General features: G+C 33.4%; 2 protein-coding genes across 5 annotated transcripts; one reads left to right on the top strand and one right to left on the bottom strand.

Annotated features, from left to right (window-relative positions):
* The first annotated feature begins 850 nt into the window (after positions 1-850).
* LOC137835130 (GEM-like protein 2) lies at positions 851-7,904 on the top strand. The gene is given in 6 exon segments (XM_068643488.2): positions 851-1,092; positions 1,168-1,275; positions 7,054-7,334; positions 7,614-7,688; positions 7,690-7,722; positions 7,724-7,904. Coding segments are annotated over 6 exon segments (630 nt in total). The 5' UTR covers positions 851-980; the 3' UTR covers positions 7,745-7,904.
* A 634-nt stretch (positions 7,905-8,538) lies between these two features.
* Positions 8,539-12,035, bottom strand: HEME1 (Uroporphyrinogen decarboxylase). 4 transcript variants are annotated; one of them, XM_068643483.1, is made up of 7 exons: positions 11,827-11,966; positions 11,614-11,747; positions 10,880-10,955; positions 10,573-10,785; positions 10,206-10,490; positions 9,380-9,615; positions 8,539-8,930 (listed from the first exon to the last, which is right to left on the bottom strand). In XM_068643483.1, exons 3-7 carry the CDS (start codon positions 10,901-10,903, stop codon positions 8,762-8,764), a joined length of 927 nt encoding a protein of 308 aa, XP_068499584.1. In that variant the 5' UTR covers positions 10,904-10,955; positions 11,614-11,747; positions 11,827-11,966; the 3' UTR covers positions 8,539-8,761. The 4 variants fall into 4 exon arrangements, with proteins under 4 accessions (XP_068499584.1, XP_068499583.1, XP_068499585.1 ...); XM_068643482.1 differs by having other exon boundaries at positions 10,573-10,955; positions 11,827-12,035; XM_068643484.2 differs by lacking the exon at positions 11,614-11,747 and having other exon boundaries at positions 11,827-11,968.
* Positions 12,036-14,136: the final 2,101 nt, after the last annotated feature.

Here is a 14,136-nt window from a genome sequence, read left to right as displayed (position 1 = left end):
TGTTAATATTATATATAGATAGATAGGCAACCGAACTTTAAGAAGTTAGAAATAAATAAACACACAATACTTTTATATATTTAGTTTTTAGTTAGAATGATATTACGAAATTTAAATTGTTTCAAAGTTTGTATAATGTAATTTTACTATTTACTTATTTTTTTATGGTTGTTTATACTTGTTTCAAAACCTAAATTTTACTGTGCTTACTGGAAATTTCCATATTAGAATTCATGTAGAATCATGTTACTATAATTGTGACAAAAAAATCAACCAAACGCACACTTTTCAAAATATACTAAAATATAAATTATTTTATCATATTGTTATTTTTGTTAATTTTCAACAAATTTTAACATGAATAATTATGAAACGATATATATATATAGAATAAAAAAGGAAAATAAATAACATAAAAGTTTTTTTTTTTTAAGATCTCACATCGACTAGAGATGATGACATTTCATTCTATATAAGTGGGTGCAAACCTCAACTTCATAAATCGATTTTATGGGATTGAGTTAGGCTTAAAATCTATTTTCTAACACTTTTATTTAAAAAATAAAGAATACTTTTATTTAAAAAATAATAAGATACTAAAGTAGAGAAATATATGGATGTTAAAGATAAATGGAAGACCACATAAAAGAATATTAAGTATGGAATAATTATATATTAGGAGAGATTGGTGTAACACTGACTAAGAAAAAGACAATAGAATTCTATACCACATTATTCTATTCTTACAGTATATTTCCACAACATTTTCTTATGATTCCTTTGTTCTCTTTATCACTCTCATATTCTTCTCCAGAATTTTATTCATATTCACACCACTATATTGGCCCCATATTCCTCTCTAACTATTCTTCCTCTACCCTTTCTATCTTTTCTTACACTACCATATTTTACTTGTTCCTCTTCCATCAAACTTTCTCTACCTTCTACTATCAAACTCACTTGCTTCTCTGAACAAGGAAATGAAGAGTTATCACACAGAGATTACTGTTACTGCTACTACAACTAGCATAGAAAGCAACAATCCTTATGTTTATATTTCCTCTGCTCCCCCTTCCCCTGCAGCTGACAAACGTGAGTAGTTTTCAAGAGGTTGTTTCTGTAACTAAATTTATTCTTCTTTCACTGATTTTCCCACCATGATTTCAGGTTCCATTTCAATGGATAAAATATATGGTGCAATAAATAATTATGGCAAGAAGGTTCAGGAAGCAACTAAACAAGCTGAGGTCATGGTTGACAATATACTTCATCACTGTGAGTTTTCTTCTAACTTTTCTTCTGTCACCATGATGGAAAGATTATTGTCCTCTTTTATCTTGGTAATATTTGTTTCTTTCATGAAATATAAACTTGGACCATCATCACTTGGAAGTTCAATACATGATATTTTTAACTTTACCAAATCATACATACACTAAATAAATAAGGGTTAACAGTTAATTTTGTTTTTTTTTCTATATTTTCATGTAAAATTGGTTTTGGTCACTAGTCAAAACTTTAGACCTCATAAGTATTTGTAGTAAGAAAACTATTGGAATAGATTCCTGTTAGATTTTCTTTTACATGATAAACGAATTTTCAGTATGGACTAAGATGTTAAAATATTTTATGTTAATTCATCACTATCGTGGATGTTATAATATTATAATATAATTCACACTGAAAATTCGTTTGTTACACAAAAAAACTAGTAAAAATATATTCTAATATTTTCCTTACTACAAGTACTCAGGAGGTCTAAAATTTAGATTATAAACAAAAACAAATTTTACATTATAGTACATGGACGAAAAATATATTTAACTCAATAAATAACAAAACAAAGGTTTATAATCGTGCTCATGTACGATAAACATCTCACATTAATTATATCATTAAATTATAATATATAAGGGAATATAAACTTTATTTTATAAATTGTTTAATGAAATGGAGTTAAAAGTTGACGTACTTGAGATGTCTTGGTTTGATAAAACATACTAATTTAGTTTTGAGACCTCATAAAAAAATGCTACACAATTCATTTGTATGAAAAAACAGAACTTCTTGAGTAATGGTATGTATTAAAGAAAAAGAAAAAATAGGGTAAATCTTTTATGTATATTGAACACATAGGATTATGTTTATATAGGAAAAGAAACATATGGGCTAATCCCATTACATAAATATAAATATCTAACAATATCTATAATATCTTATAATATCTAATAATATGTAATTATATATAATAATATCTAACACTCCCCCTGCATATAGATCATATATACCCAGTTTGTTACAAATGTAATCAATCCTAGGCCCTCGTAAGGGTTTAGTAAAAATATCTGCTAATTGATTATTTAAATTAACCAACTCAGTCTTGATATCTCCTTATATAATCTTTTCTCGAATGAAATGACAATCAATCTCAATATGTTTGGTCATTTCATGCAAAACTGGATTTGAGATAATATGAAGAGCAACTTGATTATCACATATAAGTGTCATTTGAGTGACCTCTCCAAATTGAAATTCTTTAAGTAATTGTTTAAGCCAAATAAGCTCACAACTAGTTGAGGCCATAGCTCTATATTCTACTTCTGCATTGGATCTCTCCACAACACTTTGTTTCTTCCTCTTCCAAAAGATCAAGTAATCACCAATGGAGACACAATAAGCAGAAGTTGATCTTCTTTCAGATGGAGATCCTGCCCAATCAACATCTAAATAACAAACGACTTTAGTGTGGTTATTATGACCATATAACAAACCTTTTCCAGGAGAGCCTTTAATGTACTTCAGTGTACGAATGACTGCATTCCAATGATCTTCATATGGAGAATTAAGAAATCGACTCACCACACTAACTACAAAGCAAATATCAGGACGAGTAACAGTGAGATAGTTCAATTTTCCAACTAATCTCCTGTACTTCTCAGGATCTGAAAGAGGCTCTCTGGGATTGGGTAGAAGTTTGACATTGGGATCCATGGGAGTATCAACAGATTTCGAATTCATCAACCCAATTTCCTCCAAAATATCCAATGCATATTTTCTTCGAGAGATAACAATACCAATATTGGATTGTGCTATCTCAATCCCCAAGAAATATATGAGTTTGCCAAGATCTTTGGTGTGAAAGTGTTGACAAAAGTGTTGTTTTACTTGTGAGATGCCATGGTGATCATAGCCTGAAAGAACAATGTCATCAACATATATTACAAGATAGATACACCTAGCACTCGAATGACGATAAAAAACTGAATGATCCGCTTCACTGCAAGTCATACCAAATTGTTCAACAACATTGCTAAATTTTCAAAACTAGACCCTAGGAGACTGCTTGAGGTCATATAAGGATTTGCGAATATGACATACCAATTTAGAAGACTCCCCCTAAGCAACAAAATTGGGATGTTGCTCCATATAAATTTCTTCCTGCAAATCCCCGTTAAGAAAGGCATTTTTGATATCTAGTTGATAAAGAGGTCATTATTGAAGAGCAGCCATGGCTATGAATAAGCGAACAGAAGCCATCTTTGCCACTAGAGAAAAAGTATCAACATAGTCTAAACCAAAAATTTGGGTATAACCCTTAGCCACAAACAAGCTTTGAGACGATCAATAGTACCACCAGGACCAACTTTGATAGCAAAGTCCACCTGCAACCAAAAACAGATCTCCTAGATAGTAAAGGAACAAGTTCCCAAGTTCCATTATTCTAAAGCGCATTCATTTCATCAAGCATGGCCTAATGCCAACTAGGATGAGCTAAGGCATCACCTACAGATTTTGGAATGGATATAGAAGGAATAGACGAAAGGCAGGTATAAAAGGGTTGAGATAGTTTATGGTAACTCAAAGAAGTATAATGTGGAGAGGGATTACGGATAGAACATATACCTTTACAGATAGCAATAGGAAGATCAGGTTCAAATGTCGAATGTTCAACTGTTGGAGCCGGAGGGGGATGAGGTGTTGACACTAGAAGAGAGTCATCTGATGGACGATGAGACGGTTGACGGCGACTATACACCTGAAGAGTTGGTGGCGGTGGTGAATCTTTAGATGCACTAGGCACAACAAGAGGAATATTAAATTGATTAGATGAAGACATAAAAGGAGAAGGACAAGAATTAAAGTAAAGGGAAGATTCACTAAAGGTGACATCTGTTGAAATAAAATAACAGTTTAGAGAAGATGAGAAAAATTTATATCCTTTTTATGATCTAGTGAACCCTAAAAAAACCATTTGTGTAACTTAGGAGATGATTTATCAAGACTAGGACTAAAATTATGAACAAAGCATGTGGACCCAAAAACTTTGGTAGGTAAAGAGTGGAGAGGGTCATGTGGAAATAAAATAGGATGAGGAATTTTGTCATCTAAAACTGAAGATGGCATGCGATTAAGGAGATAACATGAACTAAGAACAACATCACCCCAAAAACATTGAGGAACATCACCATGGATTAAAATAGTATGAGTTGTTTCAACAAGATGTTTATCCTTGCGCTCAGCTACCCCATTTTGTTGAGGTGTATAAGCACATGAAGTTTGATGAAGAATACCATGAGAAGCCATAAAATTTTTAAAAGAATGAGAAAGATACTCACATCCATTATCAATTTTCAAAATTCGAATGGAAATTCCAAATTGATTTAATTTCATTGTAAAATATTTGAAATATTGAAAACAACTCAGAACGGTTTTCCATTAAAAACACCCAAGAATATCTTGAACAATCATCAATAAAAGTAACAAAATGGTGAAATCCTAAATTAAACTTAATACGACTTGGTCCCCAAATGTCAGAGTGAACTAAGGCAAAAGGAGATGAAGCACGTTGTGAGACACTACTAGGAAAAGAACTACGAATGTGCTTCCCTAACTGACACGACTCACACGATAAACTAGATACATTAGACAAACTTGGAACAAATTGTTGCTTTTTGGCAAGAGCATAATGACCCAACCGAGCATGAATGAGAGATGGAGAATCTATAATCGCGTCAACATGTGCAGATATCTGTAGTTGATAAAGTCCATGAGACTCATATCTGATGCCAATCATCCGTCCCGAACTTTGATCTTGTAAAGAAACATAATCTTTGGTAAAAGAAAGAACACAGTTAAGGGAACGAGTGAGACGAATAATGGATAATAAGTTAAATGGAGACCTAGGGACATAAAGAACATTATCAATAGATAAAGAAGGAAAAAAGATTAATAGTACCAACACCATGTGATGGTACCCTATATCCATTAGCCATGGTAACTGAAGGTAAATAACCCGTAGTAGATAGGGAAGAGAAAAAATATTGAGTACCAGTAATGTGATTTGTGACACTTGAATCTAGAACCCAAGGACCAAGGGAATTAGAGGAGTGAGGCCAACAAAAGATGTACCTGAATGTGCAACAGAAGTAATGGAACCAGTGTTCTACCGATCCTCACACTATTTAAGAAATTTATTGAAAATAACAAGCTGGCCTGGGGTATCAAATGAAGATGAAGTATGGTCCACAATAGAAGGTTGCACAAAAGTAGTTTGGGTAACCGCAACAGATTTAGGAGGACGACCATGTAAGGCATAACATCTATCAATTTTGTGGCAAAGTTTGCCACAATGGTCACAATTGTGATGCCCTTTGTCTGACTTGTGAAGGCGAATACGATCATTATGCTGAGAGACTAAAGAAGAGTCATTAACATGAGGCGTTATAATAGTGGTGTGTTTACCTGGCACACACAGAAGGGTAGAACAAGAAGTAAAATTGGGCATGATAGGGGATCCCAAAGTTTGATTACGTACATGAGAATAATCATCAGGAAGGCCATGTAAACCAAATAACATGAAGAACTTTGATCTTTGTTCTAGTTCTTGTAAGGAGTAGGGGCAGGAGGTAATAACTCATTAAAATCATGAAGAAGAGCATGAATTTTACCCAGATATTCTACCATTGTACCATTAAGACGTTTCGGAGCAACAAATGTGAGGATATTTTGACACACCATAAAGACGTTGAGTATCACTGGTGTATAATAATTTTGCTCGTTCCCAAACTTTTGAACATGTCTCATAGGTACGAAAAAATTGTTTTAAAAATGAGTGAATGGTAGATTTGATAACAATGCATAATTGAGCATCAATTTTCAACCAACGGGAAACCTCATTTTCAACAACATTGGGACGAGTAAGATGATCAACATAACATTGACTCTTAAGCCATAATTTAATATCTGAGGCACAAGTGTTATAATTGGTTCCATCCAATTTGTCAATGGAGATGAATATTGACATAATTAGTATAAATAAACGGATACAGCATAACGGCAGCGGAAGAAGCAACAGCAGCAGCGGAAGCAAAAGAGGGAACGAAAGAAGCCATAGAAATAAGGACAAATCCAGTCACTAGTCAATTGGCGGCATCAACACTGATGAAGGCTCCGACAGCGGTTCCAACAGCATCTCCGACGGCGACTCTGGCAAGAGTCCGGCGACGGCTACGACGAGGCGGTGGGACAGTGGCTAGAAAATTTCAGTGAACAGTGGGTTCGCCAATAAAAATTGACTTCAATCCTACGCTCTAAACACCATATTAAAGGAAAAGAAAAATATGGTAAATCTTTGGTGTATATTAAACACATAGGGTTATGTTTATATAGGAAAAGAAACATATGGGTTAAGTCCATTACCTAAATAGAAATATCTAACAATATTTATAATATCTCATCATATCTAATAATATCTAAGAGTATGTATCAAATTACAAAAGAAAAATCTTTTCTTTGTAAAAAGAAAACCTTTTCCACAGTTATGAAACTCACATGAATTAAAGTTAATTTAATTTTTTTTGAAATTCCTCATGTAATTTTCAAACATCATTTATAAACTTATGAAGCTTTTTCCTGTAAGAATGAAATACTTAATTTGGCTGACAAAAGATAGGAGCCAATTTAACCTAGACCTTGGTTATTTACTTATGATGAGACCCATTTAAGTGTTTGAAATCCTGTCCTGACTTAAAGCTAATCTATTTTGTGTTCCAGTAAAAGTTAGTTCTAGACCAGCTGATGCTGCAATTGCTAAACTTATTCAAGGAACAAAGGTAATTGCATCAGGAGGGCCTGAAAAGCTATTTCAGCAAACATTTGGGGTTTTCCCAGGAGAGAAGCTCTTACAGCCATATGCTTGCTACCTATCAACAGACTCTAGGCCTGTAATTGGAACACTTTATATATCAACAAAAAGATTAGCATTTTGCAGTGACCATCCACTGTGCCATCATCCATTCTCCCTGCAGCAGCAGCATCAATGCATTTATTATAAGGTGCTTGTTTACCTCATTTGCTCAGTCATAATTCAAAGCAATTCACTTTTATTAGCTTTACAGGATTGATGTTCATACATTGTTCATTCTGTTAAAAAAAACAGACCCCATTTAAACTAAACTTGAAGATTCATACCAATTTTTTAATCAAAGTGAGACAAGTGCTAATTAACTTGTATAATTTGAGACCATAAAACACCAGCTTTTATGATTTTGCATCATTACAATGAGAGGAACTTTCTGCTAAGGAGTACTAAATTTTGAGTGTGGAATATGTAGGTGATAGTGAATCTGGATCAGTTGAGCAAAGTCTCTCCTCTCACATATGGATTGAATCCATCAGAAAAACGCATGAAGGTTATCACAACGGATGGCTATGAGTTCAATTTTATGGGATTTTTGTCATATGACAAAGCTCTCAAGACAGTAAACGAGGCTCTGAAGCATAAGGCAACAACCATTCCTGTGTCCATGCAGTAACACTTCACCTATGTGCTCAAAGTTACTCTTGGATTTGCATGTACCTAAAAGAAATTGCTCATAACAGAACTTAACACAATGAGCTAACTCTTCTAGCACCCTTTGCCGTGTTTTTATATTTAAGAGAACTAACGTTCCAATTTATTTGAAAGCCTATTTTCTTAAAATTAATAATAACACCCTCAAGATCCTGAAAGCACACAAATTGAATATATTTTTCTCTAGACATGAATCATTCCATTCTCAGTAAAATACTCTATTTTTAATTTCTAGTAAGGTGTGTCTGTGAAATTGTTATATTTTACTTTTTTTTTTTTAAAACGCCATTTTTATTTTTTTGCAAATCGAAAAACTTATCTTAAGTGATATAACTTGTTAAAAAAACATTTTTCTTAACAAAGTTAAAAACAAATATCACAAGCCTAAACAACTTAAAGTTTATTCAGATCAGAAAAATAACAAAATTTTCAGAAACATAAGTGTGCATGTTGGAAAATACTAAATAAAAATAATCACTTTTTATTTCAAAATTTTATTAGGAAGTTTTGGATTGAAGACTTTCAGTTCCAAATAAATTAATTTTAACAAATGTTAAAACCTATGTCAAGTACAATTTGAACAGTCAAGTCATAACAAATTCTAAATCAATTAATTCTTTGAAATAAAATAATAGTACAAAGGCAGGTGTCACCCCAAGCATGAGGAATTTACCGAGATTATGCAGTTGGAAGAAATACTCTAGTTAATTTATCAAATCAATTATAAATACTCTAGTTAATCACAACTTCATCTAGTTAGCCGGTACAGAAATGTGCAAATGCTCAGACTTTTGATCATCTCATAGCAGCATAAGAAAAAGAAAGGACTAACCTACACCCTTCATTTGGAGAAGAGCTTGAAATAACTCCAATATAAAGTAGAACAAATAGCAACACTTAGCATTGTGCTTATGTTACTAGATTAGGGTTTTTTGCAGTATTGCTTGGAAAAAGTGTGTCAAACTGCAAGCTCCTAGCTACTTCAAAGAAATGTGCAACAGCTTCTTCAGGTGTGCCAACAAGGACACCATGCCCAAGATTAAGGATGTGCCGTCTGGGCCCCGCACACCTCACAACCCTGACAAATAATTATCATTAAAAAGTCAAGATAATTCATTCATACACAACTGACATCAGAGTCTGCCACCAAGTCTAATTGAATTACTTCATTATTTTGAAACTATAAGATCACTAACATAGCTATGTAAACTGTGTTTTTTTCTCTGCTTCTTTGTTAGTTGCTGCCTTTTCTGTTTAATTATTTTCAAATCCGCCTAATTAAGCAAATGTTGGGGGTGGCTCAGCTCCACATCTTAGACACCACATCATGACTAGAAAATATGCAACATAGACATTTGCTAGTAACAAAAAGGACTAAAGTGAATGACTATATGTAAACTTAAAGCTACAGTGAATGATGCTTCTATGGGCTTTAGGGTTAAGTTATGTCTAGTTATATTATATATGCAAAACAACATATGGAATTTCGTCATGAATACCAAAGCTCCGGGAAATCATGACACCAACCTCTGAATTTCTTCAGTCAGGGCAGCAAGAGGGGAGAATAAGTAGGCAGGATCCACATTTCCCTGCACACCTATCCCACTACCCAATCTTCTTCTTCCATCTGCCATATCCACTGTCCAGTCTAGCCCTATAACATCAACTCCAGTGTCTTTCATACGCTCCAGAAGGCCACCATTTCCATTTATATAAAGAACAATCGGTACCTCAGGGCATTTTTTCTTGACCAAATGTACAATCTGGAAATTCAGAAAGCAGTACATGACAAAAAGCTAAAAAAAAGGGTAATATAGTATCCAACCTTGTGTTTGTGTATAGTAAAAATATACTGACAGAAATAGTAATCTCAATAAAATATTCAAAGGAAAAAGAAAAGTTGCATCTTCTGATTTGGATTCCCACCTCCCAGAAAGTCAAGAACCATTTATTGAAATCCATTGAACTTAATCTCAAGAACCATAATATTGAAATCCATTGAACTTATTCTCAAACACATTACAAGTATTTTCTTGTTTGGCCCAGAAAAATTACAATTAAGATGTTTAAGTTTGATCATATTTCAACCAAGCCAACCAAACAATAAAAATCAAGGAGGCATGGAGCAGTGTAGCTTTAGTCTACCATAAAATCTGCTAATTGTTGCAAACCTCAGGAAGTTACATATTGTTTTCCTTTCTCCAACTAAAGAACTAAGTTAAAGTCAAAGTTGTTATAAGTTAAAAACAAACGTGGAGGCTTAATATAACAAGAATCCCAAATTGAAAAGTTTAAAAAACTAAAATACAATTTCATCAGCCAAGAAAGAAATGAGGATATTTTTCCAACATACCTCTTTGATATAAGGCTTTGACCAGCGTTCCCACATAGCAGGTGGTAGTTGTCCACCCCATGAGTCAAATATTTGTATGCAGTGAGCCCCAGACTCTACTTGGAAAATAACATAATCAGCTATTGCCTGCGTCAAATGAGAAAGCAAAGTCTTCAATACATGTGGAGCAGTGTGGCACATGCTCTTAATGGTTGTATATGTGCGTGTTGTACCCCCTTCCACAATATATGTTGCTATTGTCCAAGGAGCTCCCACAAAACCCAAAACAGCTGCATGACCACCAACCTGAATAAAATAGAATCAGTAAGGGAAACACATGATTAGCAGGATGGTCATGACATGAATGAGGTGGCAATATAAATTTTACCTCTTGGCGCAGTATCTTAAGTGATTCTCCAACAAATTTAAGCTTGTCAAAGTCAATTGGATGTAAAGTTTTCAAGTCCTCCTCAGAACGAATGGGTGAATGTATAACAGGTCCCCTTATGTCTTCTATGTCAAAATCAACTCCAAATGCAGGAAGTGGTGTAAGGATGTCCGAGAAGATAATGACTCCATCAGGCCTGAAAGCTTTCCAAGGCTGCAAAGAAATTTCCACAATGAGGTCAGTTGTCTCTGACCTCTCTCTGAAGGATGGATATTTCTCAGCAAGCTTTCTGTAAACAGCCATGTACCTTCCTGCCTGTCGCATCATCCATGCTGGAGGACGACTAACAGGATCTCCCCTGGCAGCCTTAACCAGTAGTGGATCTAAATAAAATAGAAAAAAAAAATCATCCAAACCAATTTCTGCATGTTTGCAGGGACGTGTCTATCACAAGACACAAAAATCAAAGGCTGAAGAGAAGCTCATGACACTCTTCAACAGGATTATTTGAATGATAAAGTTCCTCCTCCCTTTTGAAGAATTTGCAAATTCGTGAAACTAAGTTACACCTTCAGACAAGGTTATTAAAAACAGTTTGCAAACTCAATTGTGGTTGCAATAGGTTTTTGGGGTATCTGCAGCAGCAATTGAAGCCACATCAGCTGCATTTATCCACAATTTTCTACAAAAATCAAGGATAGACAAAAAACACCACTACCGGAACAGGCTAATATAATTTAAAACCTTAGCCACATAAATGTATTCTTCAAAACAACATTCATTTTCTTTTCCTCTTTATTGCTTGAGTCAAATTCAACAATCCTACAAATAATTCATAGAAATACCTTTTCTAGCACCACACAGTGAAAAGTGCTGGAATATTGCAATGTATCACATCTAGATAAAGCAACTACATTTCCCTTCAAAACAACTGCCCCAAAATCCCCAACTTAAATAGGGCACAGTTAACACAAAAAAGGAGATGAACCCAGTTCCTGATTTGAGTTGATTAGACAAAGGGAAGGAAGAAATGGAAGGTACCAGAGGAAGAGGAGGCGGCAGAGCAAGTGAGAGAAAACTTGGAGAGTGGGGGTTTTGGTTTGAAAGGAGGCGAAACCGCGTTGAAGGCATTAGATTGTGAGAAAAAGGAGGAATATTTCCACCCAAGAACAGTGCTTCAAAAGAGAAATTCACATGTTAAATTGAATTTCATGAAGAGAAAAAACGCACGTGTGATAGATATGGAAAAAAAACCTGTTAATGGAAGTAGCCATTGGCAGAGAGGAAAGACGAGTCCTTTGTTAATTGTTTTGCTGAGTTTCGCTTCCTTATCTATCAGCTGCTCTTCTTCTTCTTCTTCTTCTCCGGTAGGGACACGCACCAGGGTGAGAGCCACGCGCCAACTCACAATTTTGTTCTTTATATCACGTATGCATTGTAAGGTACACGTTGAAATAAAAAAAGTTATCTTTCATGAATAACAAATTGATTAGTATGACATGAAAAAAAATTACTCTATTTCGCCCAAATTAAAAATTGTGACTTTTCATAAGATGTAATTATAATGTTTGTTATTAAGAATTGTTAGTGCATAATTGTCTTTAGTTTTTTGGTGTAAAACTGTCCAGCTTCTTTATCGAATGTTAATATATAGGTGTTTAGCTGAAAATTATTAGGGTACTCTGTATTATAATATTTATATTAGCTGATAGTGGTGAAGGTATAGCACATAGTTTCTCAATTGTGGAAACGGTATATATACTTGTAACATTCATTTCATTCATGATTGCATAATTAATAAAATTTATCTAGAAATTTTTATTTTTTTTACAATTCAGTTTCTTCAATACTTGGACATTGTTGATAAATATCATATTTTAGTAATATTTTATATTAAAATATAAATATTTATGAATATTTATTGATAAAATAATTATAATTTAATAATTTAATTTATGAATTTAAAATTTTTATATGTTTTTTTATTATAATATGAATAAGAACGATTGATTTTTAAATTTGTATTAATTTCAGGATTCTAAGAAAAAAATAGAGATGAAAGGGTTAGAATGAGAATAAACAAGGTGAAAAGTAAAGCTTGAAATGCTCAAAACTCACCTAAGCCAGAAGCACTTCAGAGGAACTCGCCCAAGCGAGATCACTCCAGAGAAGTTGGATTTTTTTCTTGTCCAACTCGCCTAAGCGAACCTAATCACGCTCAGGCGAGAAATCACTTAGCCCAAGCCTAACTAGGTTAAATGAGGCCTAGGGCACAACCCTATTCATTCATTGGGAGAATAGGAGGTGATAGAAAATCCTAAATGAGGTTGTCGTAAAGGATAAACATCCTAAATCTTCTTTTCTTGCTTTCCATGTTTGTAGTGGCCAACATGAGTGGTTAATTCTACCCTTTGGGATTGAGAGTAATTTGTTCAAACTCTAATGTATTGAGGTGATATTTAAATATAATATTTTGTTCTTGATTGATGATTGGTATTGTCATTTTATTAGTAAGATTGTTTATCATGATTTTGATCCTTAGATTTGACTGAAAAAGTACTTCTAAGTTTATGACCTAAATGATAATGCTTAACATATTTGAATGTTAGGAATATATTTGAAATGTTAATTCCTATCAACATTTAATCGTAAGGATAAAGAGTTTTTACAAATATGCAAGAAATCAATATTTAGGAGACTCTCTTAACAATTTTATATGCTAGAAATTGATATAAATGAATTTTATATGGGCATCAATATCAATCAAAATAAAAAATATTATTATGCTTTTCAAAATACAAAAGAGTGAGAAAGATGAACCCTAATCTCAATTTTCTCAATTGAATCAACAACTTTTTACTTTGCTTTTATTTAATTTTCATGTAAACTATTGTTAATATCAAGTCAAATCAAATTATTGTACATATTTTTATACTTACTAAATGTTACTATTAGGATTTAAAATAATTGTTCCTTGTGGGTTCGGTATTCGTCCTTAGGGACAAATTATTACTTCTGACTCGGTACACTTGCCTAAAAGAGTCATCATTCATTACGCTTTTTCTTCTTCTCATGTTCTTCGTCTTCATGGTATTGTGATTGTCTTTGTTGTTGTTATTTGTTCTCACTGTTCTAAAATTGTGTTTCGTTTGGCTTCATCAATTCAATGTGTGATTTGTGATCGAGAAACATTAATTGTGTTTCAGTTTGTGATGGTGTGACACTTTAAATTATATCTCTCGATAAGTGAATTTAGTCAACTATAGTACAATTGATAAGGGGGTTGATGTATCCTCAAGGACTAGGTGTAAATTTAGTAGATGCACTTTCTATTATGAAATGAAACAAGCATAAGTCTTAGATAAATTGATAATAGATGTGAAAGGAGAAGGTTTTCAAATCTGAAAAAAAAAATGTTGGGATTGAATAGACTTTGTAATTGATCTGCACTCAATTATAAATGCAGTGTAATTCAGTTCCATGACTCTCAAGGACAAACCAAGTTAATCCCTTAATCATGGTTATCTAGAAAGAAAATTATCATAATCAATCTCTTGAGTTACA

Source organism: Phaseolus vulgaris, chromosome 5, assembly GCF_051622355.1.
Source record: "Phaseolus vulgaris cultivar YP4 chromosome 5, ASM5162235v1, whole genome shotgun sequence".
In the NCBI taxonomy this organism is placed as follows: domain Eukaryota; kingdom Viridiplantae; phylum Streptophyta; class Magnoliopsida; order Fabales; family Fabaceae; genus Phaseolus; species Phaseolus vulgaris.
This window is presented reverse-complemented; position numbering and strand designations above follow the sequence as displayed.

Bases quoted from the DNA above. Each gene is read 5' to 3' on its own strand.
- HEME1 (XM_068643482.1), bottom strand. From the start codon at position 11,846: ATGGCTACTTCCATTAACAG. The intron at 10,956-11,613 runs GTACCTTCCATT...TATTTTATTTAG, and splicing joins TGCCGCCTCCTCTTCCTCTG to ATCCACTACTGGTTAAGGCT. The intron at 9,616-10,205 runs GTATGTTGGAAA...CTGAATTTCCAG, and splicing joins CAAAGCCTTATATCAAAGAG to ATTGTACATTTGGTCAAGAA.